At 40.6% G+C, this 21,834-nt stretch overlaps 2 protein-coding genes across 2 annotated transcripts; both read right to left on the bottom strand.

The window, feature by feature from the left end:
* Positions 1–308: 308 nt before the first annotated feature.
* LOC132172616 (E3 ubiquitin-protein ligase RFI2) lies at positions 309–7,836 on the bottom strand. The gene is made up of 6 exons (XM_059584148.1): positions 7,567–7,836; positions 3,692–3,864; positions 2,600–2,658; positions 2,310–2,335; positions 1,838–2,219; positions 309–1,082 (listed from the first exon to the last, which is right to left on the bottom strand). Exons 1-6 carry the CDS (start codon positions 7,709–7,711, stop codon positions 635–637), a joined length of 1,233 nt encoding a protein of 410 aa, XP_059440131.1. The 5' UTR covers positions 7,712–7,836; the 3' UTR covers positions 309–634.
* A 993-nt stretch (positions 7,837–8,829) lies between these two features.
* Positions 8,830–21,015, bottom strand: LOC132169137 (universal stress protein A-like protein). The gene is made up of 5 exons (XM_059580221.1): positions 20,921–21,015; positions 10,069–10,141; positions 9,817–9,957; positions 9,021–9,142; positions 8,830–8,917 (listed from the first exon to the last, which is right to left on the bottom strand). The coding sequence occupies exons 1-5, from the start codon at positions 21,013–21,015 to the stop codon at positions 8,830–8,832; spliced, it is 519 nt and encodes a 172-aa protein (XP_059436204.1).
* Positions 21,016–21,834: the final 819 nt, after the last annotated feature.

Below are 21,834 nucleotides of genomic sequence, written 5' to 3'. Positions count from 1 at the left end.
TTCTGCAGGCTTTAAAATTCAAAAAACAAGAAAATAAAAGACAAAGAGATATGTAGCTCCAATAATATCGATATCACTTGCAAATAACATTTCTCCATACGTTGTTATCTTCTCAAAACAAAAACATTAACAAGTAACCCAAAAACAAAACACTCTTAACAAGACAAACACAGTTTTCATCTTTATATTTTACCAAAACACAATTTTCAAACAGAAAATTAAAACCACCTTCAGAAACACATTAAAAAGAGTCAGAAGCTATCAAGCATCACCAGATGAACATAGCAGAAAGTTCTGAACACAGTACAAAAGTTGCAAATACACCATATATTAAAACAACCTCTGGTTTAACAAAGCTAGTTCCAATACATACATACATATAAAGTTGAGTGTAAACAATCGTAAAAAGAAACTGATGCTATAGCACCACTAGATAGCCAAAAGAGAATTTACAGGTTTAGTGGTTACATAAAAAAACAAGTTTGAAAAAATGTACAAAAATGGACCCATGCTTATGAATGAATACCCACAGCAATGTTTGCTTCCCGACATAATTTAGATGAAATTCGATTGAAAGTTTCAAATGGATAAATTAGGTAATATACTTTTGCAACCACAGTAGGGGGGAGATGTTCTAGGACCGATGTCGAGGCCATAAGCTGCTAGACCTGTTGACAGAATCAGAGTCACCAGCAGCATGATGATATGAAGCATGTGCTGAGTCCCTGCTGGAAAATACAGGTGGAAAACGAGAAAAGAACTCTCTTTCCCACCCATTATATGGATGTGGCAAAGGATTTTCTACTTCAAGGTCCCGGACTGAAGGAGTTCGATGAAAGATAGGAAAACCGCCATTGCGATCAGGTTGTAGGGGTGCTGCCACTACTAGTGGCAAACCCCCAGGAACGTCGATTCTCCTGACCGCGGGAATGTTAGATGAGGGCATGCCTGGTGAATTTGTAGGTCGTTGCTGAAGATGGAAGGGGTGGGAAGCCGGGATCATCTCATGGGCGCGAGCATTGGATCCTGGATAACGAGGAACAGCCGAGGAGACAAATGAGCTCCCAGCTCTAGGACCAGACCTACAAAAAGTAGGGCAAAGAACATTTAGTACATACCTCAAATAAAGCAATTTCGGCATTTCACTGTCATTTTTATGATAGAATATGCTTTTTTCAGACATAACGATATACAAAAGAAATGGATAAATTTCTATAGAATCTTTGAAAAAGATTTCTTTCACATGAAAAACAAACTGTTGCATTTTAGGATATGACAATAACAAAAAAGCCATAAACAACTTTTACTATGGGAAATATCCTTGGCTTTGTTAGCAAAGAGAAGACATTTCTCACAACCGTCAAGCACTAAAAGCATTTCTTAAGACTTATAAATATATTATATTAGAGGTTCATCCCACAACCAATTAATTGCAAAACCCTAGTGCAACTATAACCGCTTTTCCGTTCGGCATAATAAGGAGAGTAGAAATAATTTGCACTGTATAGAAAACCTTTGGCTTTTTTAACAAAGAGAAAACATGTTTCTCGCAACTCCTAGCATTAGAAGCATTTCTAGGCACTTTTAAAGAACTGCCCAGACCAAAAAAGAAGAAAAAAAAAAAAAAACCTTTAAAGAACTAATGCCACTATAATCAATTTCCATTCCGGAGTCAGCAAAATGAGGAGATTAGAAAGGAGTTTCTACGCTTATCTAGATTCATCATTCAAAAAAAAAAGTAAAAAATAAAAACATAGGTGTTCATCCTTCTCTGAGCTTAACATCCCCCCCACACCCTCCTTCCCAAGAAACAGGAACCATAGCGTAGAAATCTTACCCATGAGCAAAGACAAGCGGAGATGGAAACATTCTGGACCTTGTAATAGCATCAGAATCACTGTGACTAGATCCCCGTGTCGCTGGTGGAACAGAAGCTGGATCAGCACCATTGATATGGTTACCAAATTGGGAGAAGGGAGGGGAATGATGGCCCCAACTATGGTATTGAATGCCATTGGCAGAAAAGGTATGGGGATTTAATATCTCATTATGTCCAGATAGACCATTCCACGGATAATTGAAGTGAGGATCATCAACGCTATCACTTGATCTTGAGGATGCATGTGGAATTGGTCCAAAGTATGCAACATATGAATGAGCCACAGATGATGCATCAGTGCTTTCAGTAGGCATGCCATGGTGTTCCCGCACGTCGTGATCTATACAGAGAAGTTGCTTTCTCATGTTATATAGTAAATATGGCAATGAAGAAACTTACTCTGGAAATCAATAAATAACTGGAAACTTACATGCGTTCAATGAAGATTCCACTTCCCTGAAGGATAGTATCAACATGTCAGAGACAACAATTAATGAAAATGTTGGGCAAGGGGGAGACCAAGTTTTTTAAGCAGAAAATAGATTGAAATTACTCAGAAAAGTAAATGCCATAGAAGCAGAGTAATGTACAGTATTACAACCATATTACAACCATAGAAGCTCCCTGGCAGGAGTGATTCACAGAAAAAGTGTACTGCATCAGGAAATAAAAAAGATAAGTAAATCAAATGTAAAACCACAAAAGGGAGATCAAGCTTACTCAATTGGTGTAGCGATTTGGGCCAATTCACCAATTGGACACCAGTGAACTCTAAATGGCTGCAAAGGATATAAAGAAAAACACAAAAGCAAAATTAGAAATGTGGTAAGAAAACACAACCATGTATATCATGAGCAGATATGGTAGGAAATTTCTCTACCAGTATTACATTTTAAAAATGAGAAACTTCACTTTCTCCCAAACTACCACGACTTTTTTAATGTACCTCCTAAGCTTCAAAAGTTTGTAATGTGGGATTCTGATTTATCAGCCCATTTCAATTACCCCCTCCGGTTAGGATTTTTTGTTAAGTTAGACGGCTAGCACGTAAAATGTTTGTTCTACCCCAATAGAATTTCTAAAAATACAATTATGTCCTTAATTTAAAATAAAATAAAATAAAGAATAAAAAACTGAGATAAAAAAATTAAGCCCATGGCGGGTCAACAAAATCCAACTTTTTGCTTAAGGGGTCTTTTGGTCATTTTTGTTTCCTACGTTAAGATTTGACGAAAAATCCTAATTGAAGGGTGATTAAAAGGAACTGATAAATCAGCCCCCCACCCCCTGCAAAATTTTGAAGTTTAGAGGAGACATTAAAAAATGTGTGGTAATTTAAGGGGTAAGTGAAGTTTCTCTATTTTAAAAAGGGTTTGGAGAGAGCATATTCAAATTTTATCTTGGAGAAGAAGAGAAGTATGTCCCCAGTGGTTTTGGCATTAGCCGTTTGTGGGGTGAAGGGTTTTTAAATAGTTTTGGCTCTCCAAAGAAATAATTTGTTGAAAAGGATATGTTTTCAAGGGTTTCTATATGTTTTAGGGATTTCCATAGCTGTAAATAGCACTTATTTTTTGGACACATGCACACACACACACACACACACAAACAATGAGAGGGAGCAAGAAAGAGATGAGTCCAAAATCTATGTTAACACACACACACATTTTAGCTGTGTCTTTGCAACATGCTGAAGAGAAGACAATGTTGTTTCAGAGTCACTGCATTTCCTGTGCAGAACTCAGCAAATTGAGAAATGTGTGTTTTACAATGTTGAACCATATAATACTAAAGGAGAAATTAGTAGTGATTTACCATTTCAGAATAACTTGGGTCGTAGGGATCCTCATCATGATTCCAGTCATCCATGCTAAACTCAGGAAATGAACGAGTACAGCCATTGGCATACAACCATTGGCCTTTCTCGACCTTTCGGCAATTTGGGCATTGCATCTCTCCCTTCGTATTAAATGCTGAGCCAATGCAATCTGCAAAACAGATTAGAAAGGAGCACAAAACATGTAAATGCATGCATGGCACAAAAAAGGGAGAATTGTCAACAGTCTTACTTTCCTAGTCAAAACATAAATAATTGAGAGGTGGGAAAACCATACCCAGTAGTATTAAAAAGGAAAAATTACATAGACCTTCTTCAAGGCTTCGCAGAATTACACTGCATTCTTCCCCGATGTTTAAATTAGACTCTAAACCTCCCTCAGATTAAAAAATATTATACAGACCAATCACACTTAAGACATTAACACCACTAAAAATGAATATTAACTTAAAATTGTTAAAATGTGTAAAATACTATTTTGCCTTTAAAAGTGCAGCGGCCACTAAATTTATGCTATGCTTACTAACTGTTGGGGTTTGAATAATTTTAAGGAGCTTACTCTGAACTACTTAACCTATTGCAGCTTATATCTTCACAGTCCTATTGCTCTTTATTCAGTTTAAAAACTAGGTTATTTTTTTAATTTGTTTAAGCAAACCCAAATTTCAAAGAAATTTTGCTTCCTGTGAGGGTGAAAATAATTTTTGAAATTAGGACAGAAAAGTTAGCATCAGAAATCAAGGGTCCAATAACAATTTGCCAGTGAAAAATGTTTTCTTTCCTCTCTTTTTGTTGTTGCGTGAATTAGTAAAAAAGTTGAAAACCTTTGATTTTAGTGACTTGAAGGTGATGAGTAATTCTAGAAGTCATTTTTATGTCCCTCTTGTGTCACTCCAAGAATGATGTGGCTTTTAAAATTACCGTTTGATCAAAATTTAATAATAATCAATCACAAGCCCAATGATGATTTTAATAGCCACATCATTTTTGAAATGGCACAAGGGAGACACAAGAGTGATTTCTAGCATTACCCGAAGGTGATTGCTATATAATATTTTATAAGTAAGGGAGATTACTACCTAATTTGAAACAATGAAGGAATGCAATGTAATCCACAAAAACTCGAGGGAGGTTAATGTAATTGTTCCTATTAAAATTGGCATCACTATAAATATATACATTTATTTATATTGTGAGTGTCTATTTGTGTGTGCATGCTATATGAGTGAAATCCAAAGTAAACCGATTTCAAACCATATTAGCATATGATTCATAACTTTTCACTAAAATTGACAATATGCCATGTGTATTCATATTTTTTCCAAAACGGAATTGTGCCTTTTTTCAAACAATTACTGTATAACCATTTATATTCATCTCTTGATAAGTGTATATACCCATTTATATTCATACTCGAATTTATTTCCTGATTCACTCAATAATTCCGAATGACACCAAGAAAGAATAAATTCCAAAGTGTAATTTTTCTACTGCATGAGATGAAAAACAAAAAAACCAGATCATATTAAACGAAATAATTAATAGGCAGCACATCCACTGACAAGCAAGAACCAAAATGGTAACAGCACTAGATGAAGAAGGTAAAATGATCATAAAGGATTGGCAGTGTCAAAAAAGTAGCTTCCAGACCCAACCCATTCTGCTTTTACTTATTAACAAAAAAAAAAAAAAAAAGGATTGGCAGTGCAGCAGCAAAATTTAAGCCCATTCATTGGCATCACAGCAGCCACATGTAAGCCCATTCAATAACTTTACATAACTAGTTGCCATCAGGATAGTCTGCAAACTTTCTCAATAAATAATAGATGTTACAGCATGTCAAATGTGTAAAGCGTCATGGAACAATACTTACGAGAAACTGCATTGAACATGCAACCAATGAGGTCTATGCAGTTGGTGATATCACCAACTTGACATTTCAACAAGTTGGTAGGTCTCATCATAATCTTATCAAAAGAAGTAAGGTTATTGGATGCGAAGGCACATATTGCTACTTAATATTTTTTTTTATGACGAGAAACCCCTCCAAGGCAAGGCTATTTTGTGTACTCACCTATGTCGAGTAAACCTCGAACCCGTGTAAAGCACCCCCTCCACACGGACCGGGAAATAAATTGTTTGCACCCAAGGGAATTTAAACTTAGACCTGATAGAACGCCACCAAGACCAAGGTTCTTACCACTTGAGCCAACTCTTTGGGGTTTATTGCTACTTAATATTTAATTGTGCATGTCTCTACGAATTGAAATCTGTACAATCCATGAAAAAAATGAACAATTCCAGTATGTTCTTTAGGTTTTAAAATAATTTCACCATGTTATTAGTACTTGTTTTGAACCAGGCCACACAACTGCAACCTCCTTTGAGAAGTTCACAATATGAACTAGAGCACAATAGTTGTCTCCGATTGAACTCAATCCCCTTGAACCTTTATCTACCAACAACTTTAGAACTGTGTCACCTTTTCTTTTTATCTCTTTACCTGAAGTACCAATGGAGATTGATATACTTGACCTTATGATAGATGGTAAAAGAAACGGGAAAGGACCATCCGAAGCATGAGAATTTGAGAGGAAAAAGATTGCTTCGGGTAATTCTTGAGAAAAAAGAATTTGACAACTCTACATAAATGCAGCAACTCAAAATACACACACACATACATGTTTTTAATAATAACACCAAAATATCATTTTTCTTCCAGACAAGTTTACATGATCAATATCATGTTCCTAGATGTAGATCCAAACTTCAAGTGAAAATCATTGGGCAGAGACTTAGAGAGTACTTTTCCTTGCCTTGCTGTTCGTTCATTTCAACACCCTGAGTAAAACTCCAGTATCGTATGTACTAGTTTTTAGATGACTTGCAACATTTGTATCATTAAACAAGCCTAGTTTCATAGCCCTTGAAAGTTGAAACTAATAGTACAGTCACTCTACACCTAAAATGAAAAAAGGAAAGAAGTATCACATTACTGTGCCTTATGGAAAGTATCCGTTCCTAGAAAACAAATCTTTTGCCATTTTTGACTGCTACAAATTACTCCTACAATCAAAGTGTGAAATCAATTCGTGTTCTGCACTAACCCCAAGGGATTGGCCAAGTGGTTGAGGCTTGTGGTCTTAGGAGTATCACCCCCTAGATCCCAAGTTTGAGACTTGTTAGGTGCAAACTCCCCCTTGGGGCCACATCCCCTGGTGTAAAAAGCCAGCTATTTACCCTGATCCGTGTAGGAGAACTTTTGAGGGTGTAGTGCACAGGTCCGAGGTTTACTCTGCAGAGGTGAGTCCGAAGGCCATGGCTTGTCAAGGTTCCCGTCATAAAAAAAATTTCGTGTTCTACATTTATTTCTTCTAGTACAGTCAAATAATACCTTATATTGTCATCAGCAAGCATTGACAACAAATAGAGATCTCAGTTCAGACCATCTCCTACTGGGCATCAGAATCCTATTCAACTAAACTAAGCACACATTTCTCCACCAAGCTTTATTTTCAGTGAAATTCAACCAATGGTCTAGATGCAGTGAAATTTGACACCGCGAAATTATAAAATGCCCTTCCCCACACAAAGCACATTTCCACGCCCAAAAAGAATCTGTTAGAAGCATTCAAAATCCTACAACAGCAACTGCAAACAGTCACTAATTCTTAACTTACAACGATAAAATACCCTTCAGAAATTCAACTTCAGTTTCCAAAACCCTAGAGCTTTTTTCCTTTATACTTCTATTTCAACACAAACGCAGCAGCCAAATTTCTAAATATTTCAACAATTTCAATCAGCAAGAGAGTTTTCTTCAAACCACACAGACAAAAACAATATCGCTTACCGAGATGGAACTCATGCCCACATTGCAGCTTAGCCCTGGATCTTCCTCCATTATCCGACACCAAACCCGAGCAAATCGAGCAATGAACCCCAGAAACTTGAGGTTCCGCGCCCCTAGCACCACCAACACCCCCATCACCGTCCATTGGAAGATGATGGCGATGATCAAGCGATTCAAGTTTGTTGATTTGAACCCAAACCCACAACTTATATTTCACCGCAAAATCTTCTCTCTCTCTCTCGGCGTTCTTCTCTCTCCGAGCTGTCAGATTACGTGGTTTGGACCTTACATGGACTTTCCAGGAATCTTATTTATACGGGAAGACTAACTAACACGCACCCGAAAAACCGGTCCGGGTTTATCGATTTCAAGGAACGACGTCGCATCCGTTTCACTCTGTTTCTACACTAGTTGTGGTGGCGACATTTTAGGTTGTAAAGGCGACAGAGTTTCGTATTAAATACTAGTGGACTTTATAATTTAGGAAAAATGAAATTTAGTCCCTAAGTTTTTAATTTTGACAATTACATATTTAGGTTTTCCTCCGATTTCAAATTAGTTATTGTCTAATTAATTAACCGCTACATCAAACTAATTAGTTAATATCATGCGACTCTTGTTTAAAAGTGACAGAGTTTTGTGTTTTTTTTTTAAATCTCTCTCAAAGTTGGTTTACAAATGATGTGTCATTATTCTATGAGTTTATAGCATATTTGTCAAAATAATAAATCTCACGGGATGGTGACACATCATTTTGGAATCAACTTAAAAAAAAAAAAAAAAAAAATTGAAAAGTGTAACACTTCTCCTCAAGCTCATGTTGAGCTTGTTCCGAAGAGAAGCAAACCAAGAAGAATAAACTTCATATATAACCTTTTGAAGTTTGCAAACATAATTTTGAGACATGTAAACATCTTCAGATAAATTTTCACGAAGGGATGCATTATTATGTCTATTAATTTGATGAACATGCCATTCATGCAGCCATATCATATGAAATTGATATTGACGAACACAACTGATGCTCAACTCTTTCATAACAATCCTTTGAAACTTACCAAATCAAAATCTTTAATAAGAAAGATTAACACATACATATATCTTTTACACAAACATGCATATCTTGAAGCAACAGCCTTAATTCAAAAAAGACAAAACAATATTGCATTAACTCTTCACACATTTATTGGACCTAAACTTGGTTGATGCAACCGCAGTAGGTATATATATATACTGTTTACATATTTGAAGCAGGATTATGGCTTAGTGTTTGGTTTTGGGCCTCTTGACAATCATCACAGAGCAGTGAGCATGATGAGCACAGCAGTCACTTACACTTCCTAAAACCGCCCTGCATGCGTGCACAGATTGTAGATTTTCATTGATGAGCAATGACATAATGCTGATGATGATGCTGCACTAAAAGTTCAAATTTAGGTTAGAGCATGCAATACCTTTTTATAGCTCCATAGCCATGACTACCCACAACCAACACAGAAGCCTGGTGTTTCTCCACAGCATCACAAAGAACATTCCTAGGATCTCCTTGCATCACCTCCACTACTGCTTCATTCTCCTGCACACATGTATATATAGAGCATCTGAAACATTCAGAATATCTGCATTGGCAAATCAAATGCAAGTACACACTAGCTAGGATACCTAAACTTCATTCTTTCATCAAAGCATCAACCATATCACTGCAAGTAGAATAGTGACACTTTTCACACAAAATACCACCACAAGCCAATCGGGTATCCGAAAAATAAAGATAAAACAGAAAATGAAATGCTCGTAGATTGGTTGCGTTTTGCACAAAACAAAATCAAATCAAAACAGACTCAAATTTTAAAACTACATAAGGGTTTGAAAGAACAAAAGAAAACAAAGTGCCAAAGTGTGCCATTAAGGCGCCACTAGTGCCCACCACCACGCATATGGGTGTGTTGCTTCGCAACATACTAGAGTGTACACACCGGTACATACGCCAAACATTGCTTTAAAGCAATAACTTGGTCTGAATTGAGCCTTATAAGTGCCAACTATCTCTTTTTCTCATGTGAGACTATCCAGTTTCAACGCTCTTTTGATACGTTCAATTTAAAACATTCCCAAACAACAAAGTAGCTATATATACATACTAATATTGAAAATTCTTTAACACCGAGATCAATTACAATCATTAGATCATCAGTAATGTACTGAATGGAAAAACTCAGTTCAAACAGTAATATTTGTGTGGAATCTTACCAATTGATTGTGGCAAATTTCCTCAACGTTTTCAGCAACTCGGGCAGCTATCCTTTTCAAGTCTGCCTCTGTATATCGTAAAATTTCGGAGGCTTCTACAAAATTGATCAAAACACCAATAACATTGCAGCTAATTATCAACTCCACAAAATGAAACCAACCCATTTATATATGCATACACATATATACATATAATACATGCATAATCAAAAGAACATGAATTAATGGATGTTTTGAGAGAGTTGGAGGTACCAGGAATAGGAATAGAGGGGGGGGGGAGGGTCTGGCATGGACGATGACAAGCTGGAAATGAAGGTTTGAAGCAAAGGGAGTGTTGATGCACAATTTCTCCAAATGGTGTCGTGACACGCCTGCTTCATTTTAGTTGACCAATACACGAACTATTTGACTGCACAACAAAGAAGAAAGAAGGATTGAAGTGACCGGGGGTGAGCCGGCGGGAACACTCCGATGCCTACGTCAGGATGAGAACAAAAGAGGATATTGTCAACAACTATAGAGCTCAGATAATGAGAGTTGTGATTACCTTTGCTTCGATAATATGACTTGTATTTATAGGCAATGAGAAGATTTGATTTTCCACATATTCAGGAATCTTATCCCTTGATATTAGCTGAACAAACATTTGAATGACAGATAATGTTTGTTAGTCATTCCGCGATTTTAGTGGCTCGAGATCAAGGGACCGAGTGGGACTCGGTTACTGGCATATCTTTATTGATATATAGAGGATTTGAATCGTAGATTGGTCTGGTGCCTTTGTAAACAACAAGATTATTTATTTACCAACAGCAATAGTTTCTAAGACACTTGAGTTATCCCTTAAGCTGAGATTTACATGTCCTGAGTTAATCTCGGACTTCATGGTCTCGGCTTTGAGAGTCTCGGCATTAATAGCCTCGGATGCGAGAGACTTAGCTTACTGGGCCTCGGACATAGGTCTCGGATTCATGAGTCTCGTATTTAGGTCTTGGGCTTTCTCAAACTAGGCCTAGAGGTTATTGAATATTGTATGGGCTAATCCATGACCCAACAGTTACCCCCCAATTTCGATGCTTTGCAAAATCATGGAAATTTCATGTCTAAGTGGAATGGGTCTACCCCCCGAGACCTGCTCTTCGGGAGGAATTTCGAGACGACCAATAATCCTCCGAGCCTCGTCTCGGACAACCAAGGCGGAAATTTTGAAATTCAAATTTTGGAAAGTTTGAATTTCAAAATTCGGAGGGAAAATTTGAATTTTAAATTTTCAGGCGGCGTCGGTTGGTATTCCGAGACACTGTCACTCGTCAACTGTAGATGTCGATTGGTATTCCGAGACTCTGTCAGTGCATTGAACTTGGTCAAGAGGTACGTCCACGTGTCACTTGCCGAGACCTGCTCCTTGTAGCGCATTTAATGCGCAGGTTACTGAGGCAATGCTATTAAAACGCGGTGGTCTTCTTCATTCTTCCTATCTTCTAGTCGAGCTCTAACTTTTTGTTTCTTCTCTGTTTCTTGAAAACCTTCTTTCTTCTTTTTCTCATATCATGTCTGGAGATGAGGGATCAGGCTCTAACGGTCTCGGAGGAAACACCTATCCAGCCTGCTGGCGGCCATTATTGACTAAAGCCGATGAAGCAAGAATCCGGGAGGAATGTTTTATTCCCAAATCTGTGAAGTTGCGATTCGATGACGAACGGGTAGGTGCTATAGTGCGTTCCGACGCTCATGAAGTTTGTCTGTACGAGACTATGTTTCGTGCCGGTTTCCGACTACCCTTCCCACCAATAATACAAGAGCTGCTGAGCTATTTGAACCTGGCCCCGCATCAGATCGTGCCCAACGCCTGGAGGCTTATTTATGCCTGCGTGCTACTGTGGCCTTTGGCGCTCGGACCGAGACATCACCTCACTGCCCGAGAATTTTTATGGGTATATCGGCTCCAGAAGAACCCAAAGTGCGATGGCTTATACAACTTTCAGTCACGACGGGGAAAATTCATCCATGTAGACGGAAAGTATTCCAGCAACCACGCGTGGAAGGGAAAATACTTTTTTGCAACGGGCCAATGGGAATTTCATCCTACTAAAGTTGCCCAAGGTCCAAGAGTACCTCGGGAAACCAGTGTTCCTGCTGGGAACGCTTCTAAAGAGCCAACCCTCACCGACAACGAACAGCAACATGTGAACGATGTTTTACGGTGGACTCAAAAACATGAGAGTCTGCTGAGTTACTCGCTGCTAATGAGTACGGCCTCGGAGGGGAAAGGCCTCGTTGCAGTAGATGGAGGTGTTGGCGGAGGCAAAAAGAGACTTGCTTCTGTGATCACCCGAGACCCAAAGCTTGTCATTTCAGATCCTCCGGCTGCTAATACCCGGGGGGCTACCCCGAAGAAGGCCACACTCGACAAAGGTAAAGGCAAACTAATCGAGTCACCTAAGCAGAAGAATCTACCACTCCGAACAGGTGGGGCCCTGAGGATCAGTGGGAGAGTGAACCCACCTGCTGCTCCGCAATTCCGAACCACGGGGTCGTTGAAAATGGACACGAGGGCCAAAAAACTCAACCCTCCTCATTGGGCAGCTAGGGCTCTGTGCTTGTTCGATGAGCCCGTGGAATCTGACAAACCCGAGGCTCCTCAACCTAAGAAGAGGAAGCTCGTAAAAACGGCAGAAATGAAGGTGTAGGATCAGTTTGCCAGCTTATTGGCTGCTAGGCGAAAGGCTGCTCCTGGGCCTGTGGTGAAACCAGTTGCAGAAGTTGAGGCTTTTCTGGCAAACGAACCTGTCCTAGCACGCCCATTAAATGCCACTCCCTTGGCCTCGGATGGTGTTGAGGCCAGGACTGCAATCCCCATCGAATCTCTTTCGCTCCAACCCTTGGGCTCCAATATCCAACATATTTTGGATGATATAGAGTTGGTGGAGCATTCAGATAGCTCCGTAGAGATGGTGTGTGAGAGGACCGAGGGGCCTACTGCAGCTGTCGAAGGATCTCGACCTCTTTCCCCTATTGACGAGGCCGAACCGGAAGCCCATGATCCTATATCTACTAAGGCTCGGACGCCGACTCCTACGACTGTCGGGAAGGTTGCCGAGAAGGACTCGGCTAAAGAGAGGGAGTCTGCTGCCGAGACCTCATCCTCTTCCGTCTCGCCAATAAGACCTCAGGGAGTCGATTGGACTGTCGGCGGACGTCTGGCAGACTTTAGTGGTAACCTGAAGGGTAACCCTTTCTTAGCATTGGTGGATTTAATTCCGCATGAGAGCCTTATAATGGAGCGTGATATCTCTGCTCAAGGCATGACAGAACAGATGATTTTTTTTCAACTTACTGTAAATGTATCATCTTTCTCTTCTTTTTTTTTTTTTTTTTTTTTACATACATGTACTGACAAAATCCTTTTCTTAGGCTATTATGAGGTCATTGGTTTTGTATTGCTACTTCCGGAAGGTAGCTAATGACTCGGCCACTAAGACTAACACCCTCCAAGGCTTAGTTACTGATCTGGAAGCTGAAAATGCTAGGCTAAAGGAGGTAGTGGCTAAGCAAGACGAAGAGCTGCTGCTCTCGGGCCGACAGCAGTCAATAATGGAGGCTGAGACTTCCGAGGCGGCCGCGGCTCGCGCAAGGGCTGAATCCAAGGCCACAGAGTTGGCGGCTGAGATTGAGGGTCTTCGAGCGGAAATAAACCGACTCCAGGAGGACAATTCCATTATAAAAGAAGACCTGAACCAGCTGGGAGAAGCGCACACGGGGGTCTCGGATCAGCTAGAATTAGCTCAAGCTGAAATCTTGGACCAGAAAAAATTGGTGGTGAAAACGAATGAAGCTAAGGTGATTGCCGAGGAGAAACTAAAGTTCTTCAAAGGCAAATATATTCAGGTGAGGGCTCAGCTGAAGGAGGCTAAAAGCCGTGCTGCAAATTATTTGCGTCAGTTATCTTTTGCCTCATGGGTTCGAAATTCTGCCTGGGCCGACGGGCTCATTCTCGATTTTGAAACCTTTCGAGCATAGGCTAAGGACTCAACCTGGAAAATAGATCTCGACAGAGTGAAGATCGAGGATATCCCTTGTTCGGACGCAGCTATGGCTCAACTGGTAAACCTAGGCCAAGAACTATTACCTGATGCAGCAGGGATAAAAGAATTTTTCTTCGATCCCTTTTCAGATCAACATTGCCAAGGTGCCGAGTCTGATCCTGATGACACCCGATCCGAGGCCGATTCTGCCGAGTCCGTATCTGCCAAGGCTCCCGATGTTAATCCTGCTTCTGCCCCTAAGGCAACATAATGTAATACCATTTGACAGCTCTTTGTATATACCTCAAGTTCCTTAATGAAACGAGTTTTTTGTTTTTATATGAATCTTGAAGTAACAACTTTCTGATATTTGTTTGTTGCCTAAGTTAAAAGAAGCTTATAACTATATTTCTCCGAGTTATATCTTGGAGACTTTAGTTTAGCCTTAGTTATGCTACCACGAGTTAAGCCTCGTGGAGCTTGATCAAGTCTCGGAGAGTCAGATTTCTACTCCGAGTAAAATCTCGGAGAGTTTAATTCCTACTCCGAGTTAAATCTCGGAGAGTTGAATTAGGGTTTTTTTTTTCTTCAGACTTACTCATAGTTATGCTACTCCGAGCTAGGTCTCGGAGAGTTCTTTGAGGTTTCTGAGTTTGGGTTACGTTAAGAGAATGCTCATTTTGGTTGCATCATGCTCGGAAGCGCCTTTTCAGCCGTCTTCTCCGAGATTAATAAAATCATTTAACTTGTACATATGAACCTTATATACTGCATAACTCCGAGATACTTTTATTCATTGAAATAAAGTAGTGAAATGACAAACAAACTACATATCACAGCATTTAGACATAGTATTTTTTAAGGTGCTCAGCATTCCAAGGCCTCGGAAGAACCTTACCTTTGGAATCTTTCAGGTGGTATGCTCCTGCTCTTTTGCACTCAATCACTCTATAAGGCACTTCCCAATTAGGAGCCAGCTTTCCCTCAACTGGGTCCTTAGTCACCAAAGTAGCTTTACGTAGAACTACATCTCCAACTTTGAAGCTCCGAGGCTTGACCTTTTTATTGAAATATCGAGTCACTCTTGCCTGATATGCTGCCATAGCCACCTAGGCTTGATCCCGCTTCTCTTATAGTAAGTCCAAGTGCAGCTGCAACCCTTCATTATTAGCTTCGGATTGGAAAGTTTCTATGCGATAGCTGCCTAAGCCTACCTCGGCTGGAAGACTGCCTCAGTTCCGAATGCTAAGGCATATGGTGTCTCTTCGGTTGGAATTCTTTTGGTCGTTCAGTATGCCCATAATACTTCTGGAAGATCTTCTGCCTAGTTTCCTTTCCGATCATCCAGCTTCTTCTTCAAGATTTTGAAAATTGTTTTGTTGGTGGCTTCTACCTGCCAATTTGCCTGGGGGTGCCCTGGAGACGAGTAATAGTTCCTTATTCGCAACTGGGCACACCAGGCTCGGAATGAGTCGCAGTCAAACTGCTTGCCATTGTTTGTGATAAAAGCATGGGGAATGTCATATCGGCATATGATGTTCTTCCATAAGAATCGTTCTATTGCTTTGGCTGTGATATTCACTAAGGCTTCAACCTCTGCCCACTTAGTGAAATAGTCTACAGCAACAACCGCGAACGGTACACCTCCCCTGCTCCGAGGTAATGGTCCTACTATATCTACCCCCCATTGGGAGAAGGGCCAAGGTGAAGAGATTGCACTCAGGTCTTCAGGAGGTTGATGAGTGACATTAGCGAATCGCTGGCACTTATTACAATTCCTGAAAATATCTGCCGAGTCCCGATTCATGTTGGGCCAATAGAAACCCGCTCGGACTGCTTTATGTGCCAGTATTCTGGCCCCAGAATGGCTTCCACAGATCCTTTCATGGATTTCTCTAAGGATATAATCTCCTTCTTCCTTCGAAACACACTTTAAAAGTGGCAACATGAAGCCCCTTTTGTAAAGGACTTCATTTATTATTGTAAACCTTTCTGCTCTTACCTTCAATCGATAGCCAGTTTTTTATCTGAAGGAAGTACTCCTATTTCCAGGTATTTTACTATTTCCAGTTGCCAATCAGGTATGGTCTCGGTTGTCAAAACCGACACCGTCTCGGTAACGGATGATTGTAGAAGAGTTTGGACAGGGGTTTCGGCTTCCATCTCCCCGTTAGCTGTTGAAGCTATTCGGGCCAATTGGTCTGCTCTCTCATTTTCCGGCCTCGGAACTTTCACAATACTGAATTTATTGAATAGACTTCGCAAGTCTTGTACTTTAGATAAGTATAACTTCATCTTGTCTCCCTTGGCTTCAAATTCACCCTGGATGTGCCCTACGACGACCTGAGAATCACTCCGTATTTTCACAAATTTGGCTCTCATTTCAAGAGCTAGACTGAGTCCTGCCAAGACAGCCTCGTACTCGGCCTCGTTATTTGTGGTTTTGAATTTCAATGAACTACACAATTCTTCCCCATCGGGTGTGATCATTACTACCCTAACTCCACCGTGCTTCTTTGTAGATGATCCATCTACATAAATTACCCAGGTCTCATCACTTGGCTAGCTGGTGACATCTGGCAAACCAGTGAATTCTGCCAGAAAATCAGCCAGTGCCTGGCCCTTGAGAGAATTCCGAGGGAGAAACTCAATGTCGAATTCTCCCAATTCAATAGCCCAATTAGCCAATATTCCCGGCAGATCTAGCTTTCTTAGTACTTTCTTTAAAGGGTATTCAGTCAATACCCTGATAGTATGAGCTTGGAAGTAGGGTCGGAGCTTCCTGGATGCTATAACCAAGGCGAAAGCCAATTTTTCCATCTGAGGATATCTTTCTTTAGCGCCTCTCAAAGCTCTACTTATGAAGTATACAGGCTTTTGAATTCCTTCTTCTTCTCGGATTAATGCAGCACTGACAGCCGTTTGAGACATGGCTAAATATAAATAAAGTACCTCCCCAGGTATTGTCTGGCTCAGCAAAGGTGGGCTCATCAGATACTCTTTTAGCTGTCCGAAGGCTTCTTCACATTCGTCTGTCCATTCAAAGGCCTTTCGCAAGACTTTGAAAAACGGAAGACACTTATCGTTGATCATAAAATGAATCGATTTAGTGCCGCTACCCTTCCTGTCAACTGCTGGAGCTGCTTCAAGTTTCTCGGAGACTGCATATCTAAGACAGCTTGTATCTTTTCAGGATTGGCTTCTATTCCTCGGCTGGACACCATGTAACCGAGGAACTTTCCTGATGAAACTCCGAATGCACACTTTGAGGGATTCAACTTCATCTCGTACTTCTTCAAGGTTGCAAACGTCTCTTGCAAGTCGAGTACATGGTCCTGTGGCAACACACTCTTGACTAGCATATCATCAACGTATACTTTCATATTACGTCCGATCTGGTCTCGAAACATCTTGTTTACCAGCCTCTGGTATGTTGCCCTTGCGTTCTTCAAACCGAAGGGCATGACTTTATAACAGTACAGGCTTCGGTTAGTTATGAATGCAGTTTTCTCACAGTCTTCTGGATGCATGTATATCTGGTTGTAACCAGAGAAGGCGTCCATGAAGCTGAGTAAGCCATATCCAGCTGTTGAGTCCACCAATGCATCAATGCGAGGTAATGGAAAACTGTCTTTTGGGCAAGCTTTATTGAGGTCAGTGAAATCTACGCACATCCTCCACTTCCCATTGAACTTTTTGACCAATACTACATTGGCCAACCAATCGGGATAATATACTTCTTCAATGAAACGAGCCTTGAGAAGCTTCTCCACTTCTTCAGCTATGGCCACATTCCGCTCAGGAGCGAACTTTCTTCTTTTTTGCTTCACCGATTTCACACTTGGATCCACATTTAGCTGGTGGAGGATGTCTTCAGGGTCAATTCCTGGCATATCTTCATGAGTCCATGCAAAAACTTCTAAATTCCCTCTTAGGAAGATGATGAGGTCGTCTCGGATTCTGGGACTGAGCTGTGTCCCAATCTTCAAAGTCTTGTCTCCACTTACTACCACATCCTCCAGTGGCTCAGCTGGCTCTCCCTTTGGGTCACTCCTGTTATTACCTCATACTGTACCAATTACAATGGGGGTCGGATCCGAGACCCTCTTGAGGGACGTATTGTAACATCTTCTTGCCTGGGTCTGATCCCCCTTTACTTCTCCGACTCCTTCTTCCGTCGGGAACTTTATCATCAAATGGTATGTTGAAGTTACGGTCTTCAACTTATTTAAAGCAGGTCTACCGATAATGGCATTGTAGGCACCTAGTCGGTCAATAACCAGGAAATCTACCATTACAGTTTTCTGCTTAGGTGCTGTCCCTGCCGTCACAGGGCGTGAAATAAGACCAATCGGTTGGACTTGCTCTCCTGCAAATCCAACCAGGGGAGAGCTAAATGGTGTGATCCTATCACGATCAATACCCATTAGCTTAAAAACTTGCCAGTACAGCACATCGGCCAAGCTTCCATTGTCCACCAAAATTATGTGGATCATATGGTTGGCTACTGTCACTGTTACGATTAGTGGGTCATCATACGGCTGCATTACCCCCCTGGCATCTTCTTCAGAGAAAGAAAGGGTCATTGAATCCTTTCTTGCAACTTTGGACGGTCTCTGTACTGTAAAGACTTCCTCGGCCTGTGTCTTCCTGGCATGGGCTTTCCTGGCCAAATTAGCCTGTCCTCCACCAGCTATTCCTCCAGCGATGGTGTGGATCTCGCCTACCACTCCTTGATCCCGAGGGGGTCTCGGATCTTCTCTAGGACCATCATCCCGATCACGTCTCGGCTCTCGTCCCCCTTCAGCTCGGTTTGCATCCAACAGGAGGGGCTGCTGGTGCATCGCATCTCGATTCCTTTCTCCTGCTAGGAATCTTACCAACCTTCCATTTCTAATGAAAGTTTCGATTTCCTGTCGCAAGGTTATACAGTCTTCCGTCAAATGCCCGTGATCATTATGGTACTCGCAGAATTTCATCCGATCTCACTTCCATGGATCACCCCGTAACTTACTCGGCCACCTGAAAGTCAGGTCTCTTCTAATCTCCATAAACACTTCGTTGACCTTGGTATTCAAAGGTGTGAACCTTCGATCTTCACGCCGACAGGGTTCTGTCTTTGGGACTGATGGTACAGCCTTCTTTACTACTCTCTTCTGGAACCTTTCTTCCTTCGGAGCAGATGCTATAGGTTTCTCCTTTTTGGCGTCCTCCTTCTCCTGGTCTTCTTCCTCCTGACCTTTCGTGAGAGCCTTAATCATTTCCTCCTGATTAATATACTCCTCTGTCTTGGCGACAAACTCTGGAAGAGTTATTTCTGTCGAACTCTTTGATACTTCAGCCATTAGAGGCCTATTTGGCCTGACTCCAAGCCATAACGCGAATAATACCGTCTGATCCCCTGGGTTATCCACTAACAATTTTTCTTTATTGAACCTATGCATGAAATCTTTTAGGCTTTCCTCATTTCCTTGACGCAATGACAGTAAGCAAGCCGAGTGCTTCCTCCTCTTCTTGGTAGCCAGGAATTGGCTTAAAAAGAGACTTCCAAGTTATTTGAAACTGTCTATTGACTTGGCAGGCAATCTATCAAACCAATCATGAGCAACTCCTTCCAAAGTAAGAGGAAAGATTCTGCATGCTATTTCATCTGGAAACCTATGAAGGGAAAAGTGAACACGAACACTTTCCATATGTTCTGAAGGGTCGCCACTACCGTTAAACTCCTTGACACGAGGCATTTTGAAGTTTTCAGGTAAAGGGAAACTTAACACCCGATCAGTGAAAGGCAAATTGGTGTTATCCATGAACCCTGCAGCGGGGGTTTTTTCATCCTTTGCAGCCAACTTGCGAGTTAGCTCTTCGTACTTCTTCTTTAAATCTTCCATGTCAGCACTCATCTGGGTCTCATTTCGCCCTTGAAATTGCTCCCTTCGAGGCCTAGTATGCTGAGACCTCTCTGGGTTCTGCTACTCACGATGCTCCTCATTCTAGACAGTAGTATGATGGCTAGCTTGGACTGAACTTGCTTCCTCCTCGCGATGTGAACCTGCAGTTCGCTTCCCATCGCGAATTTCCCTTCGTCTTTCCCTCTCACGCCGTTCTTCACGCCTTCTTGCTCGCTCTTGGTCCTTCTGGCTATTACGGCCCTCAGCTGCTGTGAGCCTTACAGCCAGGTCTTCATTCTGCTTTTTCAGAGCCTTCATGGATTCAGACATCTGCTTCATGAATTCGGCTAGATCGGATGGTGGTGGTGGTGCGTTGGAGGCTGCAGCAGTGAAGCGAGTAGTCACCATTTTGGATTAATAGAGAACTGATGAAAATCTAAAGTTCCCACAGACGGCGCCAAACTGTTGATGCACAATTTCTCCAAATGGTGTCGTGACACGCCTGCTTCGTTTTAGTTGACCAATACATGAACTATTTGACTGCACAACAAAGAAGAAAGAAGGATCGAAGTGACCGGGGGTGAGCCCGCGGGAACACTCCGATGCCTAAGTCAGGATGAGAACAAAAGAGGATATTGTCAACAACTATAGAGCTCAGATAATGAGAGTTGTGATTACCTTTGCTTCGATAATATGACTTGTATTTATAGGCAATGAAAAGATTTGATTTTCCACATATTCAGGAATCTTATCCCTTGATATTAGCTGAACAAACATTTGAATGACAGATAATGTTTGTTAGTCATTCCGCGATTTTAGTGGCTCGAGATCAAGGGATCGAGTGGGACTCGGTTACTGGCGTATGTTTATTGATATATAGAGGATTTGAATCGTAGATTGGTCTGGTGCCTTAGTAAACAACAAGATTATTTATTTACCAACAGCAATAGTTTCTAAGACACTTGAGTTATCCCTTAAGCCGAGATTTACATGTCCTGAGTTAATCTCGGACTTCATGGTCTCGGCTTTGAGAGTCTCGGCATTAATAGCCTCGGATGCGAGAGACTCAGCTTACTGGGCCTCGGACATAGGTCTCGGATTCATGAGTCTCGTATTTAGGTCTTGGGCTTTCTCAAACTGGGCCTGGAGGTTATTGAATATTGTATGGGCTGATCCATGACCCAACAGGGAGTAAAGAAATGCTTCAGACTCCATTCCAAAGCGTATGCGTTGTGTTCATGATCGTCGAAGCCAACCACCATCACTTGCTTCTCTGATGTCGCCATTGATGGAATTCGAAATGCTTGTGGAACTTAATTGGGAAATGATATATAAGAGAAAATATAAAGATGAAATTGAAATTACAAAAACTTGATTATATAAGAATTTGTTACCTGTCCTTGTAGAGTCCAGCGTTGGATGCAATTGCATGCGTCCACTGAAATTACAAAAACAATGGGCTGCAATTAATCAACTTATTATAACTAATATCAAGTATTTTGTTTCATAAACAGTGGGTTTATGTGTTCAAGTTAATATATAACAGTATTTTGTTTCTTTATTACCCTTTGGTTTCATTCATTAAGTATTTGGCTTCCTTTATATTTATATATATTATTTTATAGAAGAATGTGAAATCCTTCTTTTTATCTTCTTAATTCTTAGAGTGTTACTTTTACTACAATTTTCTCACAAACTTACAGGACATACTATAATATTAATCACGTCAACCACTAAAATATAAACTATTACATTATATTCATTTTCATAAAATGTAGGTTACAATGAGTTCGTAAAAAAATTAAAAAAGAAAAAGAAATAGAGAGTAATATCTTTTAGGGTTCGTTTAGGAGTGCATTTTTAAATCAAATCGCAATTTTTGAGTGTTTTGGATTGCGATTTTAAAAACGAAAATTTTAAAATCATGAAAAAATCTGCGATTTCTATAAGTTGACTAGGAGATGCTTATTTGAAAAAATGTGAATTTAAACCAAAATCATGATTTCACTTAAAACAATATTTGGCGCAATATTTACCTATTTGGCCATGAAACCGCAATTATATGCTAATGTTATCCAAACACTCAATTGATAAAAAAAAGTACT

This window comes from Corylus avellana, chromosome ca2, assembly GCF_901000735.1.
Source record: "Corylus avellana chromosome ca2, CavTom2PMs-1.0".
Lineage (NCBI taxonomy): Eukaryota > Viridiplantae > Streptophyta > Magnoliopsida > Fagales > Betulaceae > Corylus > Corylus avellana.
The sequence above is the reverse complement of the archived record's forward strand: the minus strand, read 5'-3'. Positions and strand labels throughout refer to the sequence as shown.

Bases quoted from the DNA above. Each gene is read 5' to 3' on its own strand.
- LOC132169137 (XM_059580221.1), bottom strand. From the start codon at position 21,015: ATGGCGACATCAGAGAAGCAAGTGATGGTGGTTGGCTTCGACGATCAT. The intron at 9,143-9,816 runs GTAAGATTCCAC...ACATGTGTGCAG, and splicing joins AAATTTGCCACAATCAATTG to GAGAATGAAGCAGTAGTGGA. The intron at 8,918-9,020 runs GTATTGCATGCT...GCACGCATGCAG, and splicing joins GGCTATGGAGCTATAAAAAG to GGCGGTTTTAGGAAGTGTAA.
- LOC132172616 (XM_059584148.1), bottom strand. From the start codon at position 7,711: ATGGACGGTGATGGGGGTGTTGGTGGTGCTAGGGGCGCGGAACCTCAA. The intron at 2,336-2,599 runs GTAAGCTTGATC...ACTATCCTTCAG, and splicing joins CAAATCGCTACACCAATTGA to GGAAGTGGAATCTTCATTGA. The intron at 2,220-2,309 runs GTAAGTTTCCAG...TTCTCTGTATAG, and splicing joins GGAATCTTCATTGAACGCAT to ATCACGACGTGCGGGAACAC.